Genomic DNA, 23,962 nt, shown 5'->3' on the forward strand with positions numbered 1-23,962 from the left:
AGAGATACATAGATCCTCCCTGTCTACTTGTCTACCTGGCATTTTAAGGCTATTTCTCAACATAAGCATCACGAGCACTGGGGCTCAGGAGGGAAACCTCTGGAGAATCTTCATTGGAGGTGGAAGACCAGTGCCGTTACAAGACAGCAATGACATTAAACTCAAGAGTCTAGCTATCTTTCACATTGGGATGACCCCAGAAGACTAGGACTTGACTTTCTACTCCTTGTACTAACAAGTGAAGTCTCCCTCCTACACTCTCTTTCTCTCTCACACATAATCACAGAAACCTATATGCAGGTCAGGAAGCAACAGTTAGAACTGACATGGAACAACAGACTGGTTCCAAATAGGAAAAGGAGTACGTCAAGGCTGTATATTGACACCCTGCTTATTTAACTTCTATGCAGAGTACATCCTGAGAAACGTTGGGCTGGAAGAAGCACAAGCTGGACTCAAGATTGCTGGGAGAAATATCAATAACCTCAGATATGCAGATGATACCACCCTTACAGCACAAAGTGAAGAGGAACTGAAAAGCCTCTTGATGAAAGTGAAGGTGGAGAGTGAAAAAGTTGGCTTAAAGCTCAACATTCAGAAAACGAAGATCATGGCATCTGGTCCCATCACTTCATGGGAAATACATGGGGAAACAGTGTCAGATTTTATTTTTTTGGGCTCCAAAATCACTGCAGATGGTGACTGCAGCCATGAAATTAAAAGACGCTTACTCCTTGGAAGGAAAGTTATGACCAACCTAGATAGTATATTCAAAAACAGAGACGTTACTTAGCCAATGAAGGTCTGTCTAGTCAAGGCTATGGTTTTTCCAGTGGTTATGTATGGATATGAGAGTTGGACTGTGAAGAAAGCTGAGCGCCAAAGAATTGATGCTTTTGAACTGTGGTGTTGGAGAAGACTCTTGAGAGTCCCTTGGACTGCAAGGAGATCCACCAGTCCATTCTAAAGGAGATCAGTCCTGGGTGTTCATTGGAAGGACTGACGCTGAGGCTGAAACTCCAATACTTTGGGCACCTCATGAGAATAGTTGACTCATTGGAAAAGACCCTGATGCTGGGAGGAATTGAGGGCAGGAGGAGAAGGGGACGACAGAGGATGAGATGGCTGGATGGTATCACTGACTCGATGCACATGAGTTTGGGTGAACTCTGGGAGTTGGTGATGGACAGGGAGGCCTGGTGTGCTGCGATTCATGGGGTTGCAAAGAGTCGGAAACGACTGAGTGACTGCACTGAACTGAAGAGTTTATCAGGGGATTCCCTAGTGGTAGTGGTTAAAGGTCCCTGTCTTGCAATGCAAGGGACAGACACTGATTTCATGCCTGTTCTGGGAAGATCCCATATGCTATGGAGCGACTAAGCCCGGGAGCCACAACTACTGAGCCCATGTACCCTAGAGTCTGTGCTCTTCAACAGGAGAAGCCACTGCAATGAGAAGCCTGCACACCACAACGAAGAGTAGCCCCCACTCTCTGCAACTAGAGACAGCCCGCAAGCCGCACAGATCCACCAGAGCCAAACAAAAAATACAACTCTTAAAAAAAAAAGTTTACTGAAATTCAGATAGTAACTCATCATGGTAGCATTTCTACTTTAATTTACTTGAGAAAAAAAGATTCAAATTGACGTGGGCAGAACAGATATTTATAGGTTAGGGAGAACATGGCGATATCAATACTAAAAGCTAATAAAGCTAATAATCTTTCTGTGCTCCCTTATTAACAAGGACATGCACATGGGTAGATAGTGAACAGAAGTTGTAATTGTTCTCACATAGTAATTTCTGTTTATAAAGATGTGGCCAGCAGCCATATTACTCTGTTAGCCTCAGAGAAGGCAAATACAAGAGGAATGAGGTTAGCATAACACTCTTAGAGTTTTATCACAAACTAGGAGGGGGTTTCAAACCCAGGATGATGTCTCTTCTCCCCAGGCTGCCTGTTAACTGCCCCGGGGAGTCATGGCTTCTGATGTGAATGTGAATTTGTAAGCCCCTTTGACATCAGCCTGCAGGAGGCATCAAGGTCTCTGGGAGGGAGACCTGAATGAGGAGTCAAGTCTGGGCTCTCCTCCTATCAGGATCCTTCACTGTCCTATTACTCCATGTCTGTGAGTGTCAAAGAAAGGGGCCAGGAGATACCATATTGAAGTCTTATCCAACAAAGGTTTCTGGGAAGACAATATGATCCAAGATGTCTGAGAGTCATCAGAACTCTTCTTACCAAATTCCATTTCTATTTTCTTTTTCACTTGAAATATAGTTAATTTACAATGTTGTGTTTGCTTCAAGTATACAGCAAGCTGATTTAGTTATACATACATATATATATGTATGGAAAAGAATCTGAAAAGGATATCCATATATATGTATATATGGATATACATATACATATATATATGTATATATGTATTCTTTTTCAGATTCTTTTCCCCTCTAGGTTACCACAAGATATTGGGTACAGTTCTCTATGCTATACAGTAGGTCCTTGCTGTTCATCCATTTTATATATAGTGCATTTACATTAAACCCAACTCCTAATTTATCTTTCCCTCCCAACTCACCAAATTCTAAACTCCTCTTTGCTCTCTACTGCTTTCTCTTTTCACCAATCTCATTAAAACTGTAGCCAGTTTAGACAGTTCATGTTTCGTTACTCTCTCCTCATACTCTGTTACGTTTGACTTTGAGACCGAGAGAGGGAGCTGGGCTCACTTTCTTTTCTTCTTTTGCACATGAGACGGGAGCTAAATTAATTCACATTCATGGAAACTTTCAACTTCACAAGAGGACTATATACGCAGAAATGCAGATTACTATTATTTCTGGTAATTTTGGCATCTGTTGTTAATCAAAGTTACAGACGACACAAATCGAATATATATTTTGAAAGATTTTCTTTTCTTTTGATTGCAATCACCTTGGAAGCTTTATTTATATATGAGTCCCTTAAACACTTAAAATACCCACTTGTCATATTCAGGGTTAAAAAAACAATCTTCTTTACAACCAGCTAATTCTGAAACTATAGAGTGCAACACACTGTAGTAACCAGCCTCTGAATTTTCTTGAGGGTATAGTTTAAGGAGAGCAGTAGCACCCTAGAATTAAACTTTATAACCTTCTTTTTAATAGCGTTTTGATTCTTCAGAAAGTAATCCTTTGGCTAAAATATCATCCCATTCCTTCCACCTCTTCAAAGGACAGCTCAAAAATTGCTTCTTTTATATTTTTCTCTAATTATTCCAGTCCACTCTGAATAATGTCCCAGCAGCACCTCTCTCTCTCTCTCCATAAAATAATTTTTAAATTGTCTATCTTCTTTGGCACATGATAAACTCCAAACGTTATTGGCTGTGCCACAATTAAATTTCATCCAGCAAATGGTTATTAGATGCAATATTAACATTATAGCATTTTATCAAGCATTCATCCCACTTCTTTTGATAAGAGAAACTTTCCTCTTCTCTGTTCTAAGAGGTCCAGGTTGGAGGGATCAACCCTTCACAACAGATGTGGGCATGTGATGTGGGCTGTCCAATCAGAATGCTCCATTCTCCCAGGCCACAGCAACTGGGTCAGAGATGGACAGGGTCCAGCAGAATCCCTTCAGGAGATCTGTTAAATGGATTGTAGAAGAGATAACTCTCTCTTTTGCTAAGATTTCTAGCTACGAGTATGATGTAACTTCGGGGATAATGTTTGGCCACACAGGGAATTAGGCTATACAATAATAAAGTCTAGTAGATATGAACAGAAGCAAGAGTTTGACAGGAAAAAAACAAAAAGATTGAGTCCTGCTGATAGGGCTTGAACCCTTGGATAAAAATCAAGTCTAAAACCAATCACCCCTTGAATATCCAAATTTCATGATTCAATACATTCTCTTTTTTGGCTTCAGCTAGTTTGGATTTGGTTTCTGCTCCTTACAACTGAAAGAATCCTGACCAACATGAGCTGTTTACTGTACCAATCACTGAACATCTCATCTAGGGCCTCAAGTTTAGACAGAGTGGCACTTACATTCCAAAGATAACCCCTAATAAGTGAGACCTTCCCTTATTTATGTCTTTGTGTTGTCTTCTCCTACACTAAGTCTAGGCTAGCCTAGTGACTTGCTTTAACTAACAGAATGTGGTAAAAGAGATAATGGCACCAGTCCTGGGGGCAGGCCTTAAAAAGGCCTGGAAGCTTCTACTTGCCTGCTTTTGGGAGCCCTAGGTTATTGTGTAAGAAGTAGGACCACCCTGATGGAGAAAGCACATGGAAAAGCTATACGAAAGGGAGGAATCTTTGAGACTATGGGGAGAAGGGGGAAGGAGGGATCCAATCATCTGAGTGTCCCAGCAGAGTCCGGCCTTACAGAGACTCCCACCAGACACATGAGGCAAACCATCTTGGGTGTTCCAGCCCCATTTGCCATCAGATTACAGTCATGCAAGAAATCCCGAGATGCTTCAGGAGAAGAACTGCACAGCTGGGACCCAATCTTCTAAATCAAGAGAATCAATATAATGGTTGTTGCTCTTGGTACTAAGTTTTGGGATGATTTATTATATATTATATTTATATTATATAATAAGATGATTCCATTATATAATGGAAACAAATGTACACATCTAATAATTAAGTTTTCTCAGCTCCAGAAGGAGCCAAGCTTCAGGGCATGTAATCCAGCCAGTTTTGCTTTCTTTTTTTTTTTAAGTAAAATTCTTGATATGAATTGAAGTATTCTCTATAATTGATCAAGATAAAGAGATATGCCATAACTTTATTCCAAAACTTCAACAGTGGTGAGTAATAATTTAAGACTCCAAGCTTTACTGAGGATTGACAGTTTTAAAAGCTAAATTTTACCAGATTCAGTAGATTTTACTATGTCTGTAAGGAATAGTCTTGGTTTTAAGTTGCAGAGAAGAAATTATTGAAAGGATTCCGGGTAAGTCATAGATGATTCAGAAAGACGGAAGCATCAGACTTGGAAAGTGAGCAGGAATGAACAATGTTAGGGATCAAGGCCCAAGTCACTCCAGGATCACTCTTCAAGGACAGTTTTCTGAAGAGATCACTATTGCTGCTGCTAGATACAGAACCCCATGTCTCGCTCTGCTGCCGGCAGAAATGGATGTTGACTGTGTCATGGCCACTGCCACTGACTCAGGTGACTGACAGCTACCACTACTGCTGATGCCACGTCACAAGACTCCCCATCACCCCTGCACTCGTCCCGGGCTCCCTGATTAGTTTTGAGTAGGTGCATCCGATTGGCCCAGCTGAGGCTGGGTCACCACAGAGTGAGCAGGCCTGGCCTTTGTGTTTTTATAATGGGAAATGGGCCCTGCCTCCCTCCCCAAGGAGGGGAATTCCCACAAGGCCACATTGTGGGGAATTCCCTTAACACAGCAAGAGACGTAGAAGCTAGGTGGACAAAAAAATGACACGTGTCACTCATATATCACTATTGTATTTTCCTTTAAAAGTGACTGGGTTTTCTACTGATACAACAAAAAGACATAGCCTCTTGCTTCCCTTCCTTTCTGAATATATTAAATTCATTTGAAAAAATCAAAGTAGCTTCTTAAAAGCTATTTTAGACAACTTCATCAGTCACTGTATTACCACCACACGTAGGTGTTTTCCTGATACTTGGAGAATTGAGGTGTACACTTGGCAGTGAGCCCTCTCTCCCTGGGCTCTCTGGTCCAGCCTTCCCCCCTGACCTGGACACCCTCCAATGCTGCTGTTGCTGGGCCAGGTCTCTTGGATGTCCCACCCCCATCCTGGCCTTGCTGGGCTCAACAATGACTAGTGAGCATTTCTAGACAGGACCTTGGTGCTATGCTAAAATCCACTCTCATCACCTTTTGGATTTTCTTTTGTTTATCCCCACAGGCCTACAAAACAATCTCTCCTTTCATTTTCCCTGAAGGAAGATAAAAAAAAATATTACCCCTCCTTTAAAAGCCCTTTCAGCTAGGAACACCCTATCATCATTGTTTTAATAGAGTCTATAAAATCATCGAGGCCATGGTCTATCTTCTTGAAATACTAACACATTACACTGTCATGAGCTGTATAGCACAGTAGCTAAAATGCAGCCAGACCTGGCTTTGAATCATGGTTCCGTCATCTATCAGCTGTGTAGACCCTGGGTTAATTAATCTTTCAGAGACTCAATTTTCCCATTTGTAGAACGAAAATGCTAATAGACAGGCACACTAAGTTATCATAAGGATTAAATAAGATAATGTGTGTAAATCACGTAAGCAGAGTGCCTTATACAAAGTAAGTACTCAATACAATAGGTGTTATTAGTAATACGAATAAAAATAATAAAAAATATTTATTTTAAGCAATTTGCTGTTACTGTATGTGGAAAAAGGAAATGCTGTGACAGAACTACAGAGCTATAAAAACTTCAGGATATGGCATCAAAAGAAAATCAGGGGTTACAGTTAATCAGATATTCTGGCCTATACTGAGATATCATATTGAGTCATCAATTTTTAAAAGACAGAATACAGGAAAATACATGTAATGCTAAGACTATGCTGAATGCAGTAGTCTTCTTTGATGGCGGACAGGATCTTCCATTCTCAGGGGCAAACTTCATGAACCCCAATTATCATTGCAATGAAAAAACACAGAAGTACCAGTCTGTATGATTGTTTTGTGCAGAATTATTAGTAACCAATTCTTGCTGCTCTTCTATTTGGTTCTAAATATAAACACTATTTCAAAGGAAGAGATTCAGGAAAAAGAAAAACAAACTCATTGTTCTAAGAAAAGGACAGTCTGATGGAGATTTAAGAAAAGCTTTGAAGTTAGGATTTATAATGGCTCAAGCATCAGGAAAGGACAAGACAGATTAGACGGAATAGAAAAACTTAATATTAATATTAACTGAGTTAAAAAGAACTGTGAACATGTATAATGTATTGTTCATGTCTGTAGGGGTGAGCCAGCCTTCATGCCAACAGCAGAATACCTGTGTGTGATGGCTGTCACACCAGCCAGTATCTAGTCCTGCCTACTGTATCTGTCTGGGTGAGGATCCCTTCTAAGACAGTTGCCAAAAGGAAATTTCTCTCTCATTTTCCAGGTGAGCTAACAAAGGGGTGGATATTATCCAAGCAGATCTGCACAGGTGCTGTCAGAAGAAAAGGACCTCAGGAAAGCAACTGAAGGTTTTACTGAAAAAACTGCATTTTTCTCCCGTAATTTAAAAAAACGAAAAAGAGTTATTAGAATCTCTCTGGCTTTGGGGCCCATAATTTAAACATATGCCATTGGTGAGGAGCCTCAAAATGCCTGAGAGCAGGTTCTTTCCCTCCGCACAACAAAAAGTAAATATTTAAGGCTCATTAGAGGAACTGGCAAATAGCTGATAGCCAATAGCTACAAAACTTAAGGAAGGCATCAGTTCCCTGGCAGATATATGCTTCCCCTGTTCAAATGTTAGTTACATGTCATTATCACTTCAGTACTTTCATCCCTGGAGAACCAGGAAACCAAAAGAGGGAGAAAGAAAGCAAAATTTCTGAAAACCGAAAAGTAAAAATTCTTCAGTGCTATATAATTAAAGTTAACAACAGACGCCAACCTACCACCACATACACGGAGCCGAGAGAAGTCGAAACTTCTAATGACTGATTTATCACAGCAAGTAATTACTTTATGTTTTTCACAAACATTTGAAACCTATTATTACTTTCACAGCGGCGCACATCAACAGAAGACAGTCACCTAAGGGAGAAACGGGGAAACTGGGCTGTAATTAATTTCCGGTCGAATATATTATGAAGCCTTTAATGTTGTCAATAAAATGCTTGAGCTGCTAAAAATCACCAACCTCTCCCTCCTTCCTCTGTCCCTGGTACCCCAAAATGTTTAATCAGCATCTTTGTGAAACAGATTGCCAAAAGGAGCAAGAGACACGGTATTAACGCCGGCTGCAAAGCAAAGACCATTGATCCACTCCTTTCCTTGACCCAGGTATCAAGAGAGAGATGTCAATCAAGAACCGGCCTCTCCAACCCCCACTTGTTTTTTTCCTCATTTGACTCTATCTCTAATCGACAAAAAACGGAAGGTGTACAATTCTTTGGAGAAATTTAAACATGTAGATGCCAGGCAATGGAAATCATTATAGCAGCAACCGAAGCCTATATCCTTAAAGGTTAGAACACAAAGATTAAGAGTACCTCCAGGAAAAAGTGAAATAGCTGATCTGAATAAAACCTTTCCATCAATTGGAAAACCACAGCGCAGCAAAGGAGATGAAGAGCTATAGCTGATGTGACATTTATATTTTTGAGTACCTACACGTTTATTTTTTGAATTACTGTTCAGAGCCTTATGAGACCTTTATAGGTCATGCAAAAAACAGTAGCCAGCTTCTCTATCTGTCTAACTCCCCAGTACATGGGGTGAGCAATGCTACAACCATGATCTCGACTGTGAAAGACACAGGCCTACACTACTTCTTTCTCCATTCATTCATCCATTCATCCAGTCATATACACATGCATTAATTTGTTCATCCTATCAACAAACACTAAAATGCCTGTTACATGCTGTGTATCTCAGAAATCTTTACAGTGTCTTTGTGGAATTAGACTGAAGTTCACTTCCCTCCCTTTAAAAGTCTTTCCTGGGATGGTCTCGAGAGCTAGGGGTTGGGGTGGAACTCTAGACCCCTGAATCCCATCTCTGGCTGCACAAGTCTAATCTACAAGATACCCTTGAGTTGATTTTCTAGTCAAATACTCATTTTATAGATGAGGAAACTTCAGCCAAGAGAGCTCAAGTGATGGGCCCAAGTTTATGCAAAAATCATGGGCTGAATTCGTTTACAGCCTTCCACTAGATAATAAAACACTACTTTGTTCACCCCCGAACTTCCAAGAACACAGCTTGACTCTTCCTCAAAACAATAATGGTGACTCCATAAGGGGTTTTAAATGATGAAAAGTGTTTTCAGATAATTTTTACTTTCATTGCCTGCAGCAGGAGAAAAAAAGGGTAAAGGGGAAGAAAGGAGAATAAGAGGGTAAAAGAAAAATGGCCTGGATATTGTAGAGTCTCAAAGAACATGAGGTTAGAGTCCAAGAACTACCTGCATCAGGATCCCTGGGCACCTTTAAACAAACTGCAGATGCCTGGGCCCATCCTCAACCGTCTAAATCAGAATTTTTATGGATGGAGTCAGAGAATTCCACCAAAAGCAAGTTCCCTGGGAAATTCTTACGCCCTCTGGCTTTTGACGACCACTTGGCACCATGTTTTTAAAGCAAAGGTGTATGTACTTGGGGTTAATCATAGAGTTTACTGGGAATATGAATCGTGTAGTGGTTCTAATTTGTGCTATGACTCCAAGAGCATGGTCTTGGGCATCCAGTGGTGTTGCTCCTGGACAGCTGTTTGGAACGTGGGCAGGTGAGCAGCAAGCAGCACTGAGTACCTACTGGCTGAGCAAAACCAGTGCAACACGTTCGTGAAAGAGAATCTGCATCCTCCAGTGAAACTGCTCATTAAAGCTAACTACAGCTGCCAAGACCAGAGCTCGATGGAGACACACAACCAGAAAAAATAAAGGAACAGAAAAGAGAAGCGCCTCATTGAAAAATAAAATCATATTTTAATTAAACAGAGCAAAACAGAAACCTAGGATTTACCAAATGACAGCCCTGGTTCCACATGGTTAAGGACATTCAGAGACTCTGGGGTTGGACTGACCTAAGTTTGAATCCTGAAGCTCATTCTTGTGTAAACTGGGAATTTACTTTAGCCTCCTCAAGCTTTAGCTTTTTCTTTGCAACTAGAAAATGGGGCGGTAATAGCTACATATGGAGTTTCAGGAAGGATTCAGTGAACCATTGTAGGTCAAACATTTCCTAAGGTTCATGTTATTCACTGAGTTTAATTATATAATAGTATCAGTGACTACTCTTTCATTAAAATGGGAATATATCATCATCGTAACTGGGAGAAAGTAAATAATTAAGCCTCTAGGTGATCTACACTGAAGTTACTTGACTGCTAGATGCTGTCTCTGCTTTAGTAAAAGCAGGCTGCAGCCACAGGTCTATCAGGCACATGTTTATTTCTTGGTAACCTATCTATAATTAGCTATGGATGCTCTCTGAAACATGCAAGTAAATTCATATTCATCAAGCATGCTTGGAAACTCACATTACATTCATGAACACTTCAGGTTGCTGACTATTACAGAGAAGAAAAGGAAAACAAAAGACAAATTTCAGAAACCACAAGAAAGCAAAACACAATCATGGTAACTAGTCACAAGGGCTTTATAATGAAATGGGGAGGAAGAACATGTTAGTAAGAATTAGAGCAATAAAGTATTACACAATAGGTACAGATGAAGATGGTTGGATGGCATCACTGACTCAATGGATATGAGTTTGAGCAAACTTCGGGAGATTGATGTTTGGGTGAAGTTTGGGTGAAGTTCAGGTGAAGGACAGGGAAGCCTGGTGTTCTGTAGTCCATGGGGTCACAAAGAGTAGGACACTTGGAGAAGTCACACTTTGTGACTGAACAACAACAAATGAAGAACCATATGGATATAATAAGGTATTATTTAATAATTACAGAGGGTAGAAGATTGAGGTGGAGAGGAAAGAGATGATAAGGTGAGAAATGGATGTGGACCTGACTGTTAGGGGGGTGTTGAGAGAGCAAAATGGTCTGGCTGGGTGCTGACCACTGAGCTCATTGCAGCCACCTGGCCTCCCTTCAGCACTATTCTCGTAGACTGACAAATGGTGTTAGGCAAAGCAGGGGGTGAGAATGGAGAGAAGGGCTTTCTGTATAAAATGGAACAAGAGAGGGAATGCAGAAGGAAGTCTAGCCTCCATATGATTTGTAAGGGGTTGTAGCTCTGTTTACACCATGATAGCCAATTGCGCCTGTTTCTTCCTTTTAGGCATCAAAATTAAACCCTCTATTTTTATTTATAAGATAAGAAAGGCGTCAGCTTCCAGTCTCAAGTTTTTCAGTAAGGATTCTATTAGAGTGATCATTAGAATGATCTTTCCCCTGCTTTAGTCATAGAATAAGCGTAATGTCTTTCTAGAACAATACAATCCTTTCCTGGCAGAAAAATGGCCTCACTGGGTGAATTAATTTAATTTCCGCACTATGGCGACTACAGAGGCCATGCAGGGGATATACATAGCACAACTTGATGAGAGATTTTGGACAAGTCACTTCTGATTTCTGTTCCATAGGATCTTTATTGGATATAATAACACCTGCCATCTATGCTAATCTCTGAATCATCCAATCCTAGCACATGTGCAACAAAGGGAAGATGACGACTATGGCTGCCGATACGCTCGGGGAACCCTAAATTATACACTGACATTGTATATGTACAAGGTATGGTGACGTTAATTGAGCATAATCAAAAGAAATCTTACTTAATCAAAGCTCACACACTGGATAGGTTTATAAGGAATCAAACACCAATACTGACAGGTATTATTTTTTGAGAGCCTTCTGAGTACTCATTGTTCTGCTGTGCTCTCGGGGGATATGAAGACCAGTAGGCATACTCACCTAATTAATAAAGCAATTAATCACCAGTTAGTTGGTAGAATGTATGGAACCTACTGTGAGTGCAGTAAACACAGAAAAAGGAGATCAGTAGAAAGTGGTATCGTTAGAAACAGGTATGGTCAGGAACAAAGTCAAATACAAGTTTAATTAGGGGGAATGTAATGATATTTAAATCTACTTGTAATAATATTTACAAAAACTGCCTCAGAGATCATGCCACACAAAGTTTTGTTTTGTCACTAAATTTTAATAACTGGCATATTTCCTTCTTCCAGGGAGCAAAACATGCAGCCTCTTGTATTTCCCCAATGACTTGGGTACCTAGGAAAGTCAGGTTAGCTTTGTCTCACTAGGAAACTCAGGAGATGTAACAGAATTTTTAGTGGCATCATCACTGAAAGAATTTTGATAGCAGACTAATTTCTCCTGCAAATTAATCACAAAATTAATCAAAATTAATAATCTTGAGCCACAGTCCTGGAATATATGACAGGTAAAGGTTCGAAAAAGGATGCATTACCCCAGAATCAGAAAGGCAGGTAAGACTAATAGCACAATAAAGTTGGGGAAAATGTGAAAATAATGGGAAAATGCATATACATATTTTAGGAATAGAGCTGCTCTTTAAGCACTGCAGTCAGGAAATTTCACGTGATAGGCGAGGACACTTCATTATTTTCACCTCTGAAGCCTACCAGTGAGGCAGCCCTGCTCCAGACTCATCAGAGAGACAGGGAGTTAAGAGACCACAGGCCTGTCTGGATGTCCGTGGGTGTTTCCAGTAGATGGCAGCATGTCATTGCTAATCCCTACCTATCAAACAGCTCCCTGGTCACTTCAGATAGGAAAACCCATAATAACCTTTTCTGCAGAAATCCAGAGTAATGTCCCTGGGACAATAGGTCTGTAGGAATCACGTCTACCAAAGCAGCTCCCTTGGAAGGAATTCAATATTCTCAGCTACGCCAGAGGTCATCGCTGGCCTTAGAGAAAGTACAAGGTCAAGGATAAAGCAGGAGTCCAAGCTGATATGCTTAGGCTGGCTTTGTCACTCGCTCTGCCGCCTTGAGGAAAGCATTTAAACAGTCTACCTCAAAGAGGAGCTGGGAGAAATTAAAATTAGAAGATGTGCTCATTGATTGGGAGGAAAGATGCTGGATCATTTTGTGGGGAGAGTACCGTGTCAGTGCAGGTAGCAATTTCACGCTGTGCTCTTTTCTGGCTCTTGTACTGTGGGGTCATTCCTTCCCTGTCCTCTTCTGGGGTCCCTCTTCCTTCTCATGCCCTTTACATGCTGGTGTTCTCCGTCTCCTCTCTCTTTTTTTTTTAATTTTAGGTGTGCCATGCAGCTTGTGGGATATTAGTTCCCTGACCAGGGACCAAACCCATGACCTCTGCGGTGGAAGCGCGGAGGGGTTCCACTAGTCTAACCACTGGACTGCCAGAGAAGTCTTGTCCTCTAATGGTCTTAAATAACAACCTCGAGCTGATGATTCCCCAAACTGTTCAAACCAGGCCCCTCCCCTCCTCCACTCTTCTCCAAGCTTCTAGCTTACACACTCAGTTGCACATGAGCCATCTCCACTGGAAATCTCACAAACATCTTACACTTGTCACATCCACTGATGATCTTCCTTCTGCCAAGCCTACTCCTCCCTCTTCCTATAGGCTTATCTAATTTAACAGTGTGGGGACCCACGTAGACATCCATGTCAGAGAGTGGAGGGTCAAATCTGACCCATTTTTCTTTATCCTCAACATTTAATCACTCTTTATATCCTGCACATTTCAGCTCATTTATACATCTCAAATCTGTCCCCTCCATCTCCACCAGGACTGACCTAGTTCAGGCTCTACACATCTCTCTCTCTACAATTACCTTCCAATTGGTCTGCAAGGCCTCTAGGGTTATTGCCCTCAAGGCCATTTCTATATAGTTGCTGAAATAATCTTCTTAGAAAACAAATCTGACCATCTCCCTTTTCTGCTTAAAGCTCTTTAGGCCACAACATGGTTAAAGTTATCACGCCACAAATATTTACTGATTGCCTACTGAAGACTCTTGAGAGTCCCTTAGACTGCAAGGAGATCAAACCAGTTGATCCTAAAGGAAATCAACCCTGAATACTCATGGGAGGGAATGACGCAAAAGCTCTGATATTTCGGGCACCTGATGTGAAGAGCATACTTATTGGAAAAGATCCTGATGCTGGGAGACACTGAAGGCAAAAGAAGGCAGCAGAGGATGAGATGGTTAGATAGCATCACAGGCTCAATGGATGTGAGTCTGAGCAAGCTTCTGGAGACAGTGGAGGACAGAGGAGCCTGCATGCTGCTGTCCATCGGGTTGCAAAGAGTTAAGACACAATTTAGTGGCTGAACAACAACAACACTGCATCCCAGGTATTGTTCTTAGCCCTGGAGATACAGAAATGAACAAGAGTTCTTGCCTTCTAGAGTTCATAGACAAGGAACAAAGAAACAAGTATATATTAAATACATCAGATGGTGATATGTGCTAAAAAATAAATCAGGGTAAGGAATACAGGGAGTGCTGAGAGGAGAAGCAGGTTGTCTTGGAACTGTAGAGAGAAGGCCTCTGATGAGGCGGGGCTTATGTTGAGCCAGCTCTGGTCTCTCCTCAGGTTACACTTCACCACTGCCTGCCTTGAGCATCTGCTCCAGTCACCCTGAACTGCCCTTTCTGTTCCAAATGGCTCTCTCCCTATCCTGGATAATTTCAGTTAAGATTAGTATTGAGATTCTCCCTGGTGGTCCAGTGGCTGACTTCATGCTCCCAATGTAGGGGACCCAGGTTCGATCCCTGGTCAGGGAACTAGATCCCACATGCTGTAACTCAGTTAGCATGGCACAGCTATGGCCCAGCACAGCCAAACAAACAAATATTTTTAAAAAATTAAGTATTATCTCCTCCAAAACTCTGTCTTGATCTCTCTCAGATGTGTTAGGGAAACTCAAAAAGAGTTAGATATTTCCTTTACAAAGCTCCCCATTAATGTGAATACAAAACTTAAGCTACTTATTGCCTATAACATTTGGGACTTTAATCTTTAAAGTTCAATCTTTTAAAAAATTGAAGTATAACTGCCATATAACACTGTGTCAGTTTTTTTCTAAAAAAAAAATAAAAAAAAACAGCTTTGAGAGTATGCCATACAATTCATTCATTGTGCAATTCATTCAAAGTGCACAGTTAAATGTCTTTTAATATATTTGTAAGGCTGTACAACTGTCAACACAATCTACCTTAAAACCACCCCTAAAGGAGACCTTGTACCCATGTCCCATTTCCTTCCAACCCACTAGCTCTAAGTAACCACTATGCATTCAACTTCTATAACATTAGTTATTTTGAGCATTTCATATCAATGGAGTTAACATACGATCTTTTGTGACGAGCTCCTTTCACTTAAAGTTTGCAAGGTTTATCCATGTTGTATCATATATTAGTACTTTTGTATTTATGGCTGAATAAATCTATTGTAGATATGGATTGATCATATTTTATTTATTAGTTGATGGTTACCTCGGCAGTTTCCACTTTTCAGCTTTTATGAATAATGCTGCTCTGAACATCTATGTACAAATTTCTGTGGAGATATAAATTTTCATTTCTCTTAGGTATATATCTAGGAGTGGAATTTCTGGATTATATGGATGCCAAGTGACGTGGGTTTGATCCCTGGGTCAGGAAGATCCCCTGGAGGAGGAAAAGGTAACCCACTCCAGTATTCTTTTTGTTTTTTTTTTTAAGTTTTATTTATTTGGCTGCACCAGGTCTCAGTTGCAGCATGTAGGATCCAGTTCTCTGACCAGGAATGGAACCCTAGCCGTCTGCATTAAGAGTACAGGGTCTTAGCCACTGGACTACTGGGAAGTCCCTCACTCCAGTATTCTTGCCTGGAAAATTCCATGAACAGAGGAGCCTGGTGGGCTACAGTCCATCGGGTCCCAAAGAGATGGACACGACTGAACACACCCATGCGTGCATGTGCACACACACACAGTAACTCTATGGCTAACTTTTTGAGGAACTTATAAATTGTTTTCCAAAGAGCGGTTGCACCGTTTTATATTCCTATCACCAATGTATTGATATGAATGTTCTAGTTTCTCCACATTCTCTCCAACACTTGCTATTGTCTGTCTTTTTGATTACAGTAATCCAACACTTGCTTTTGTCTTTTTGATTATAGTAATCCTAGTAGCTGTGATGTGGTATCTTATTGTGATTTTGGTTTGCATTTCCTTAGTAACAAATAGTGTTGAGCATCTTTTCATATGTATACTGGCCATCTATATGTCTTGTTAGACAAATGTTTATTAAATTTTTTGCCCATTTTTTTATTAATAGATTTTAATTCTTCCCAACAGTTTTAGACTGAAAGAAAAATTGGGAAGATAGAACATTTCCTGTTTAACTTATACCCAAATTCCCTATTATTAACATCCTACATTAGTATGATACATGTAGCACAACTGATGAACCTATATTGATAAATTATTAACCGAAGTTCATAGTTTATTCCCATTTCCTTAGTTCTTACCTAATGTCTTCCTCTGTTTCAGAATCCTACCCAGGATACCACATTACATGTACGTATCATGTCTTCTTAGGTTCCTCTCGGCTATTACAGCTTCTTAGATTTTCCTTGGTTTTAACAAACTTGACAGTTTTGAGGAGAATTGGATGGGTATTTTGCAGGATCTTCATGTAGTGGGATTAATTTGATACTTTTTACTATATGGGTCACGATTTATGCATATTGATGCTGACTTTGATAACCTGGCTGAAATACTATTTGTCAGACTTTTCCACTAGAAAGTGACTCCCCCACATTCCACATGTACTCTTTGGAGGGAAGTAATTATGTGCAGCCAGCCTTAAAAAGTGGGCCTCTACCTGTAGATTAGCTCCATAATCTATCCGGAATGCTTCTGCACAGATTTTTCTCTTCCTCCTTGTTTATTACTGTAGTCAACCATTTACATCAGTATGGACTTATGGACATTTACTTGATAGTTTGGGTTGATATTCAGTAGTACTTTGTTTATTCTGTGGCTCCAATGGTCCCCTCTTTGCCACTGGGAGCTCTTCCTGTGTCTCTCTGACACACTGTTATGTATGTGCGTGTGTTTAGTACTTCCTTACTTTCTGGTACTACAGTGAAGTCGCTCAGTTGTGTCTGACTCTTTGCAACCCCATAGACTGTAGTCCACCAGGCTCCTCCGTCCATGGGATTTTCCAGGCAAGGATACTGGAGTGGGGTGCCATTTCCTTATCCAGGGGGATCTTCAGAAAGTATTAATACTACAGGCTCATCTTGTCTATTTCTTGTTCCAGTCCTACAATCAGTCACTTTCTGCAGGAGCCCTGCTTCCTTTTATTGAACAGCACTTAGAACCAGACTGGGGTACTAGGTATGCACAATGCTACTGGGATAGCTTTACCTAGTCTTAAATTAGGTTATTTGCTTTTGTATTATTGAGTTGTAAGAGTTCCATATATATTCTGGATATAAATCCCTATGAGATATGTGATATCCAAATATTTTCTCCCATTCTATTGGTGGTCTATGATGTACTGTACTTCTCCATATAAACCTATGTCCAGAGGAGGCAGTTCAGGCAAGATATTTTACTTCTTTTGTTCCCAGGTACCAAACAGTTTACTCTCTATCAGTGCAGATTTTTCTGTTGTCTTCTGTGGAGTAGATGTTCCCACTCCATAGGGTACTATATATAGGAGATATAGGACTTGGTTAAGTCAATATGTACAGAACAGCTTCAAAGCTAACTTGGAGCTTCTGGAAGAGGAACTGGGGCTAAAGAGGGGTGAGGCACCTAGGAGCAGAGACTGCCATCATTAAAAGCAAACTCACTTAGCTGTGTGCTCTGCTTAGTCGCTCAGTTGTGTCTGACTCTTTGTGACCCCATGGACTGTAGCCCTTCAGACTCCTCTGTCCTTGGGAACTCTCCAGGCAAGAATACTGGAGTGGATTGCCATACCCTCCTCCAGAGGATCTTCCCAACCCAAGGATTGAACCCAGGTCTCCCATATGGCAGGTGGATTCTTTATTATCTGAGCCACCAGGGAAGTCACCATTGGTTAGTCTCTCTCTAAGAGTGATCACAACTCTGCTTCATCATGGGAACTGGATGAGTACCTTTGCTGGGAAGAGCAGGGCTTTCTTTCTAACTATTCAATGAGAAAAAAAGAGGCTGCCAATTTGGTCTTTTATATATCACACTAGAATCACACTAATTGCATTTCTGTTTGCCCCAAATGCTTCAGACCCTACCATGGAACTGAGGAGTAAGCAGCCTTCCCTAAATATGTTCCAAGTTTGTTGCTATACTAGGTAAGTTGTAGGGCAGATAAAAGGAATGCAAACCAAAGCATTTCAGATATCTGATCAAGTCTACTAGGGGCTGATTCTCTATCCTGAGCTCATTTAACCTACTGGCAGCATTTAACACAGATGAGGACACTCTCCTCTTCAAACATGTTCTTCACTTCTAGGACACAAACCTCCCCTGGTTATTTTCCTACTTCATTGGCTGCTCCTTTTCAGGTTCCTTTGCTGGTTCTTTCCCAGTATTCCAACATCTAAGCAGTGGAGGACCCAAGGACCAATGCTTGGTCCGCCTTGCTTTCTACTCTATTCATTCTCATTGCAGTCTCACTTCTCACTCTGTCTCATGACTTTAACATGACATTTATAAGCTAATGAACCACAAACTCCCATTTCCAGTGTATATCACTTTCCTGAAAAAGCAGAGACATCACTTTGCCAACAAAGGTCCATATAGTCAAAGCCATGGTTTTCCCAGTAGTCATGTATAGATGTGAGACTGGACCATAAACAAGCCTGAGCGCCGAATAATTGATGCTTTAAAACTGTGGTGCTAGAGAAGACTCTTGAAAGTCCCCTGGACAGCAAGGAGAGCAACCTAGTTGATCCTAAAGGAAATCAGTCCTGAATATTCAGTGGAAGGACCGATGCTAAAGCTGAAGCTCCAATACTTGGGCCTGCTGCGAAGAGCTGATTCACTGGAAAACACCATGATGCTGGGAAAGACTGAGGGCAGGAGGAGAAGGGGGAGACAGAGGATGAGATGGTTGGATGGCATCATCAACTCAATGGACATGAGTTTGAGTAAACTCCAGGAGGCAGTGAAGGATGGGGAAGCCTGGCGTGCTACAGTCCATGGGGTCACAAAGAGTCAGACACAACTGAAAGACTGAACCACCACCTCTTTCCTGAACTTTAGATTTGTGTATCCAGGTCTCTCTTCTTTACTTCTATTTAGACATCTAATCAGCATCTCAAACTTCATATTTCTAAATCCAAACTCTTGATAGCCTCTTTGTATTTGCCTGCCCCCTCAACTCAACCTGCCTTTCCTGTCGTCTGGCTCATTTTCATTTCAATAAATGAAAATACCATCCTTTGAATGGCTCAGAACAAAAATCTTGGGGTCATTTGTTCACTTCCAATCCCTTAACAAATCCTGTTATCTCTACTTTTAAGATATATCCTAATCTGTCCATTTCTTATCCTCTCCACTGCTACAATTGTGGTTTGAATCACCACTATTTTTCACCCAAATTATTGCAATAGTTTTCTAACAGATCCTTCTGTTTCTGCCCTTGTGTGTAATTTCCCCTCCTCAGGAAAAACAGAAAATCATCTATTTTCCACATAGCAGCCAAAGCGACTCTTTTATAACCTGAGTCAGATCATGACATTCTTCTGTTCCAATTCTTCTAATAGCTTCCAACCTCAAAGTAAAGGCCAATGTTATACTGGTCTTCAAGATCTCAGCTTCTTTGATTAAATCTCTGACTCCTCTCTTATTCTTTCCTTGTTTATTTACTTCAGCCCTACTGGCCTTTCTTCTGTTCTTTAAATGCTAAATACATGCCTCTTTCTAGTTCTCTGCTCCTAGTGCTCCCTTCCTCAGAAGCTCCTCTATATATTTACATGACCTACTCTTCTTTAGGTCTTTCCTCAAATGTTACCATCTCATTAAGAACTTCCCTGAAGCCTCAAAATCACAAATTACCTTCATTATATCTGAATACACTCTATTCTTCTTAACATAGAATTTTTCACCATAGCACGTATCATCATCTGGCATACTTTGTATCTTTCTTGTTTATTAGTTGGTCTCTCTTGCCCATAATAATGTAAATTCCACAAGGGTAGGGCCTAGAGAGGATGCACACTCAATAAACATTTGTTGAACAAATGAGTAAAAGGATTCCTTTTACTTCCTTATGTGATAGGACCTCACCTTAGGTCCTGAACCTTAGCTTTCATTTCCTTATTTGTGCCAGATTAAATAATGAGAGAGATATCAGTCTAAAGAAAACCAAAAAGACCACAGAATCAAGGAGAGATAATAGAGGTAACAGGAGAGATAAAGGAGAAAAGAGGCAACTGTAATGAGAGAGACCAATACAAAAGGGAAATGTGGGAAGAGACGGAAGTACTAGGAGGAAAATTCTGGGATTTTTTTCCCCCAACAATGGCTTCACTTGAACTATAAAGGCTGCCAGATTCATTACCCTGGGGATGGAAGTACTCATTCAGACTTTTCCCGTTACTCCTGACTAGTGGGTTGCTTCGAAGCACGTGACAGTTCAGGGTAAGATGTTCTTTGATGAAGGCAATTAAAGAGCACACTCAGAGTGGCCTTCCACTTTCTAGCTAGTCTGTAGTGATTTTCCAGGACAAAGCCTCTTTTTGAGCCTGAAAGTCAACGATTGTGTCAAAAGGGTCAAAAACATAGCAGAGATCATTACCATAGGGGACAGGGTCTCTCAGCAGTTCTGGTCACATTATGGGTTATTTTGAGCCTTTGCTCACCCAAGATTTATTCCTATTAGAAATTAGCTGGACCAAAGGTGTGTATGAAGAAAGAGACAACAATACCATGAGTAGAAGAGTTAACATAAATGGAATGAGTCCAGATCTCTCATTTCTTTATTTTGGAAGAGTGTTCTATTTTCCACTGGTCAGGAAGGCTGTGAAAGTGAAAAGCTACAAGAGCCTTGCAACTTCTTGTTAAGTAAATTTTCTGACACATGGCAACTAGTGATTAATTACTACGTTAGAAGATAACATTCCTATAGAGGTTTGCTGGAAATACAGATGTTGTCTGTGCTTGATTAGACATTGCTTAAGGAATGCTGAGACACACTGCTGCAGTCTATTATTTCTAGCTATTTTGGTATCACTCTTATGTTTATTTTACATCACTTCACATTCAGTAGAATTGATGGAGCCCATTTCACAAAACCTGTCCCTACCAAAATCAAGAACAGGGAAAACAACAACAAGGTTATAAAGTGTATTTAGTATATGTGTATGTAGGAGAGCAAGAGAAAATGAAGGAGAAAGAGCCTATGAATAGTTAGGGATGTAGTATTCCTTCTTGTAACACTTTCTAGAAAGAAAGAATTGCAAAGGAGATGCTCTGTTTCTCAACAGCCTGTAAGAAAATGATCTCACATCAGCTGGTTAAAATGTTCGGGATGTTAAAGATAAACTAGACTTTGCCATTATCCAAGCTCTTTACCACAAAAAGAAGCCTTGATTTGATACCTAGTCATTCGTCCAGTATACAAAGTGAGCACTTACTCTGGTTTGAAAATCTCGGCTTCCTGGAGCTTACAAGTCTAGTAAAGATGTGTCTTTCTGAACTGTGATCAGGATGGAATCATCTAGTGCTATATACTTAAGCTAGCCTATCTCCTCTCAACATCCGTGAACAGTAACGAGAGCAGTATCTCTCCCAAGTGGTCATCTTTTAGCTTATAGCCACTTCCTTGGATATCACCCCCAAATCCAACTGTGACAGGCGTGGCTTCGCTGAAGAAATGCTTTGCTGGTACACGGCCCATTAATGTCAACCTCAACACTGCCCAGTCATCATTTCATTATTCAGATGCTAGGGTTTTCAGTATGTGTGCAGGCCCCATAGTGTCTGTCAAAAGCTGTGTTAATTTACTTACTTCAGCAAAATAAAAAAAAAATTCATTTAAAAAAGGATGATTGAATTTAGGAATTATATTCCTCAGAGAATTAGTAATGCTTCTCTGTATCCCTCAGGCCTCTGTGTTCTTAACTTCCCATTTTCAATGTTATTATGAATAGACTAATTCAATAATGAGATCATTCCCCATAAGGGAGGCCAAATAAATGCAGCATTCAGTCACACCTGCTTTCCCTAATCTGAGCAAGGAACGCTTTCCACCGAATTTAGCCTAACATAGGGAATTTAATGCACACACACACTCAAACAGAAAGAAAACGACAGAGGAGGAGGACAGAAAAGCAGAACAACAGGAGAGCAATGGAACAAACGAGTGACAACCTGGAGAAGAAAGGTCAAAGTGAAGATGTATGGCTATATGATTTCAAGACGAAGATCCTAGCACAGATGTCCTAATGACTGTCAAAGTAACACAGCATTTCATCATCCCCAGAAGTTTCTCAACAATTATTTCAAATTTTATTAAACTTCTTCAGGAATCAAAAAGTCAAGCGAAAAGACACAGAAACACTAAATAATAGGCAGGAGCATGCCGGACTATTAAAAGCAGAAAACTTCCCAGCAATAAAGGGGTTCATGGAAAAATTCATCCAGGTATAATCAGCAATAAAACACCAACACCATAATCGTCATCCACCCTCTTCAAAACTTCTAAAGTTCTCATTAAAGCCCCAAAGATCCACTGACTTAAGAAAGGTATGAGTAGCATTGAGACCCCTAAAGAGAGAAGATTAACTCTTGCATTTGAAAAAGAGTATTACAAGGAAACCCTAAAGACTGAGATCAGCAAACCCTGAAGAGAGAAAGTCCAAACACTATTTTAAAAAAATAACGTTCAGTTACGTGAAGGAACAGCATGGAGAGTGATGAGTAACCATTTTCTCCCCACCGAAAGGAAGAAGTGGGGATGGATTTCAACTGGGAAAGACAGAAGAGATGAAGAAATAGATTCATGTAAAAATACATTCAATACATGTTATTTATAATGAGAGAAAATGTAAAAAATCCCAATGTCTACAAATCTGCAAATATTAATAATCAGATAAATAAATTATGATTTACTTACCCCATGAAACATTTGTTCAGGCATTAAAAAGAGTATTTTCAAGGGACATTAATGGATATGGAAAAAACCATGTTTTCAAAGGTTACTAATGATATAGGAAAACACAAAGTAAATGAATAAAAAACCCATTAACAATTTTATAAAGAGAAATGATACACATGCCCACGAATGAGACTCACCTGTACACATAGCACACTCATAAAAACCAGGAGAAAGTATATCAAATATTGCATTTTTAGATTAAAAGTTTATGAGTAATGTTTATATTCTTCTTTGTATTTTAGGTTACATATTTTATGCTACATATTTTATGCAATGAGCACATATTACATTTACAATTAGAAAACAAAGTTACTGAAGTTCTGTAGTAAAAGACCTTAGGTTAGACAATAGGAAAAATTACCTGTTTCACAGTCATTAAACATTCAATAGAATTTTATAGACTTACTTCCCTATTACCAAAGGACATCTGTTAGTTCCATTTTTTTTCCTTTTCTAAAATTGAGGTATAATTGACATATTAGTTTCAGATGTACAGTGTAATAATTCAATATATGGATATATTGTGAAAAGATCATTGCAATAAGTTTAATTAACATCAATTACTTGTTTCATTTTTTTAACTAGCTTTTTAATGATTAAGAATCCATTTTTATTAATGATGGAACACGAACTGAGTCCAGTCTACCCTTTCTTACCTTGCGAAGTCCAGGTCTGCCTCCCGTGACATGGTGATGTTGGTCAAATTCTGCTGCAGGACAAAAATGTTCCTACACATTTTCTTGATGCCAGACTCACTGATGCGCCGGAAGTACTGGGCCCCATTAATAAGGATGCAGGAGATCAGGTGTCCCAGGCCTGAGGGATCAGCACAGGGTGATGGGGATGGAGGAGACAGATTAACACCATCTTGAAGAAACGGACACACAGGATTCCTCTCTCTAGTCCTCAGAAAATGTAAGTGACCAAAGAAAACTTAGCTGTGATGGTTGGACCACCTGATATTACAGTGATTTTGGAGTAGTCAGATACTGCCCAAGGAGTTACAAGTGGGGAGGCTTCATACTGGTAAAAAACCGGGTACATCCACAGTTTCTGCACTGCCATATACAGCTAAAGCCACAGGCCAAGGCTTAAGAGTATATGCTGCTGCTGCTGCTGCTGCTGCTAAGTCGCTTCAGTCATGTCCGACTCTGTGCGACCCCA

General features: G+C 40.3%; 1 protein-coding gene across 3 annotated transcripts in view; it reads right to left on the reverse strand.

Annotated features, from left to right (window-relative positions):
• The window catches only part of EXOC4 (exocyst complex component 4), an 802,504-nt gene that overhangs the window by 34,396 nt on the left and 744,146 nt on the right, over positions 1 to 23,962 (reverse strand). For all 3 annotated transcript variants that reach the window (XM_086395578.1, XM_086395579.1, XM_086395580.1), the window contains one exon: positions 23,455 to 23,614. In XM_086395578.1, coding sequence (XP_086251704.1) covers positions 23,455 to 23,614 — 160 coding nt within the window. The remainder of the gene's footprint in view (positions 1 to 23,454; positions 23,615 to 23,962) is intronic.

The sequence above is a fragment of the Bos grunniens genome, chromosome 4 (assembly GCF_055505025.1).
Source record: "Bos grunniens cultivar Pamir isolate PY7600 chromosome 4, Bosgru_T2T1.0, whole genome shotgun sequence".
NCBI classification, from domain to species: domain Eukaryota; kingdom Metazoa; phylum Chordata; class Mammalia; order Artiodactyla; family Bovidae; genus Bos; species Bos grunniens.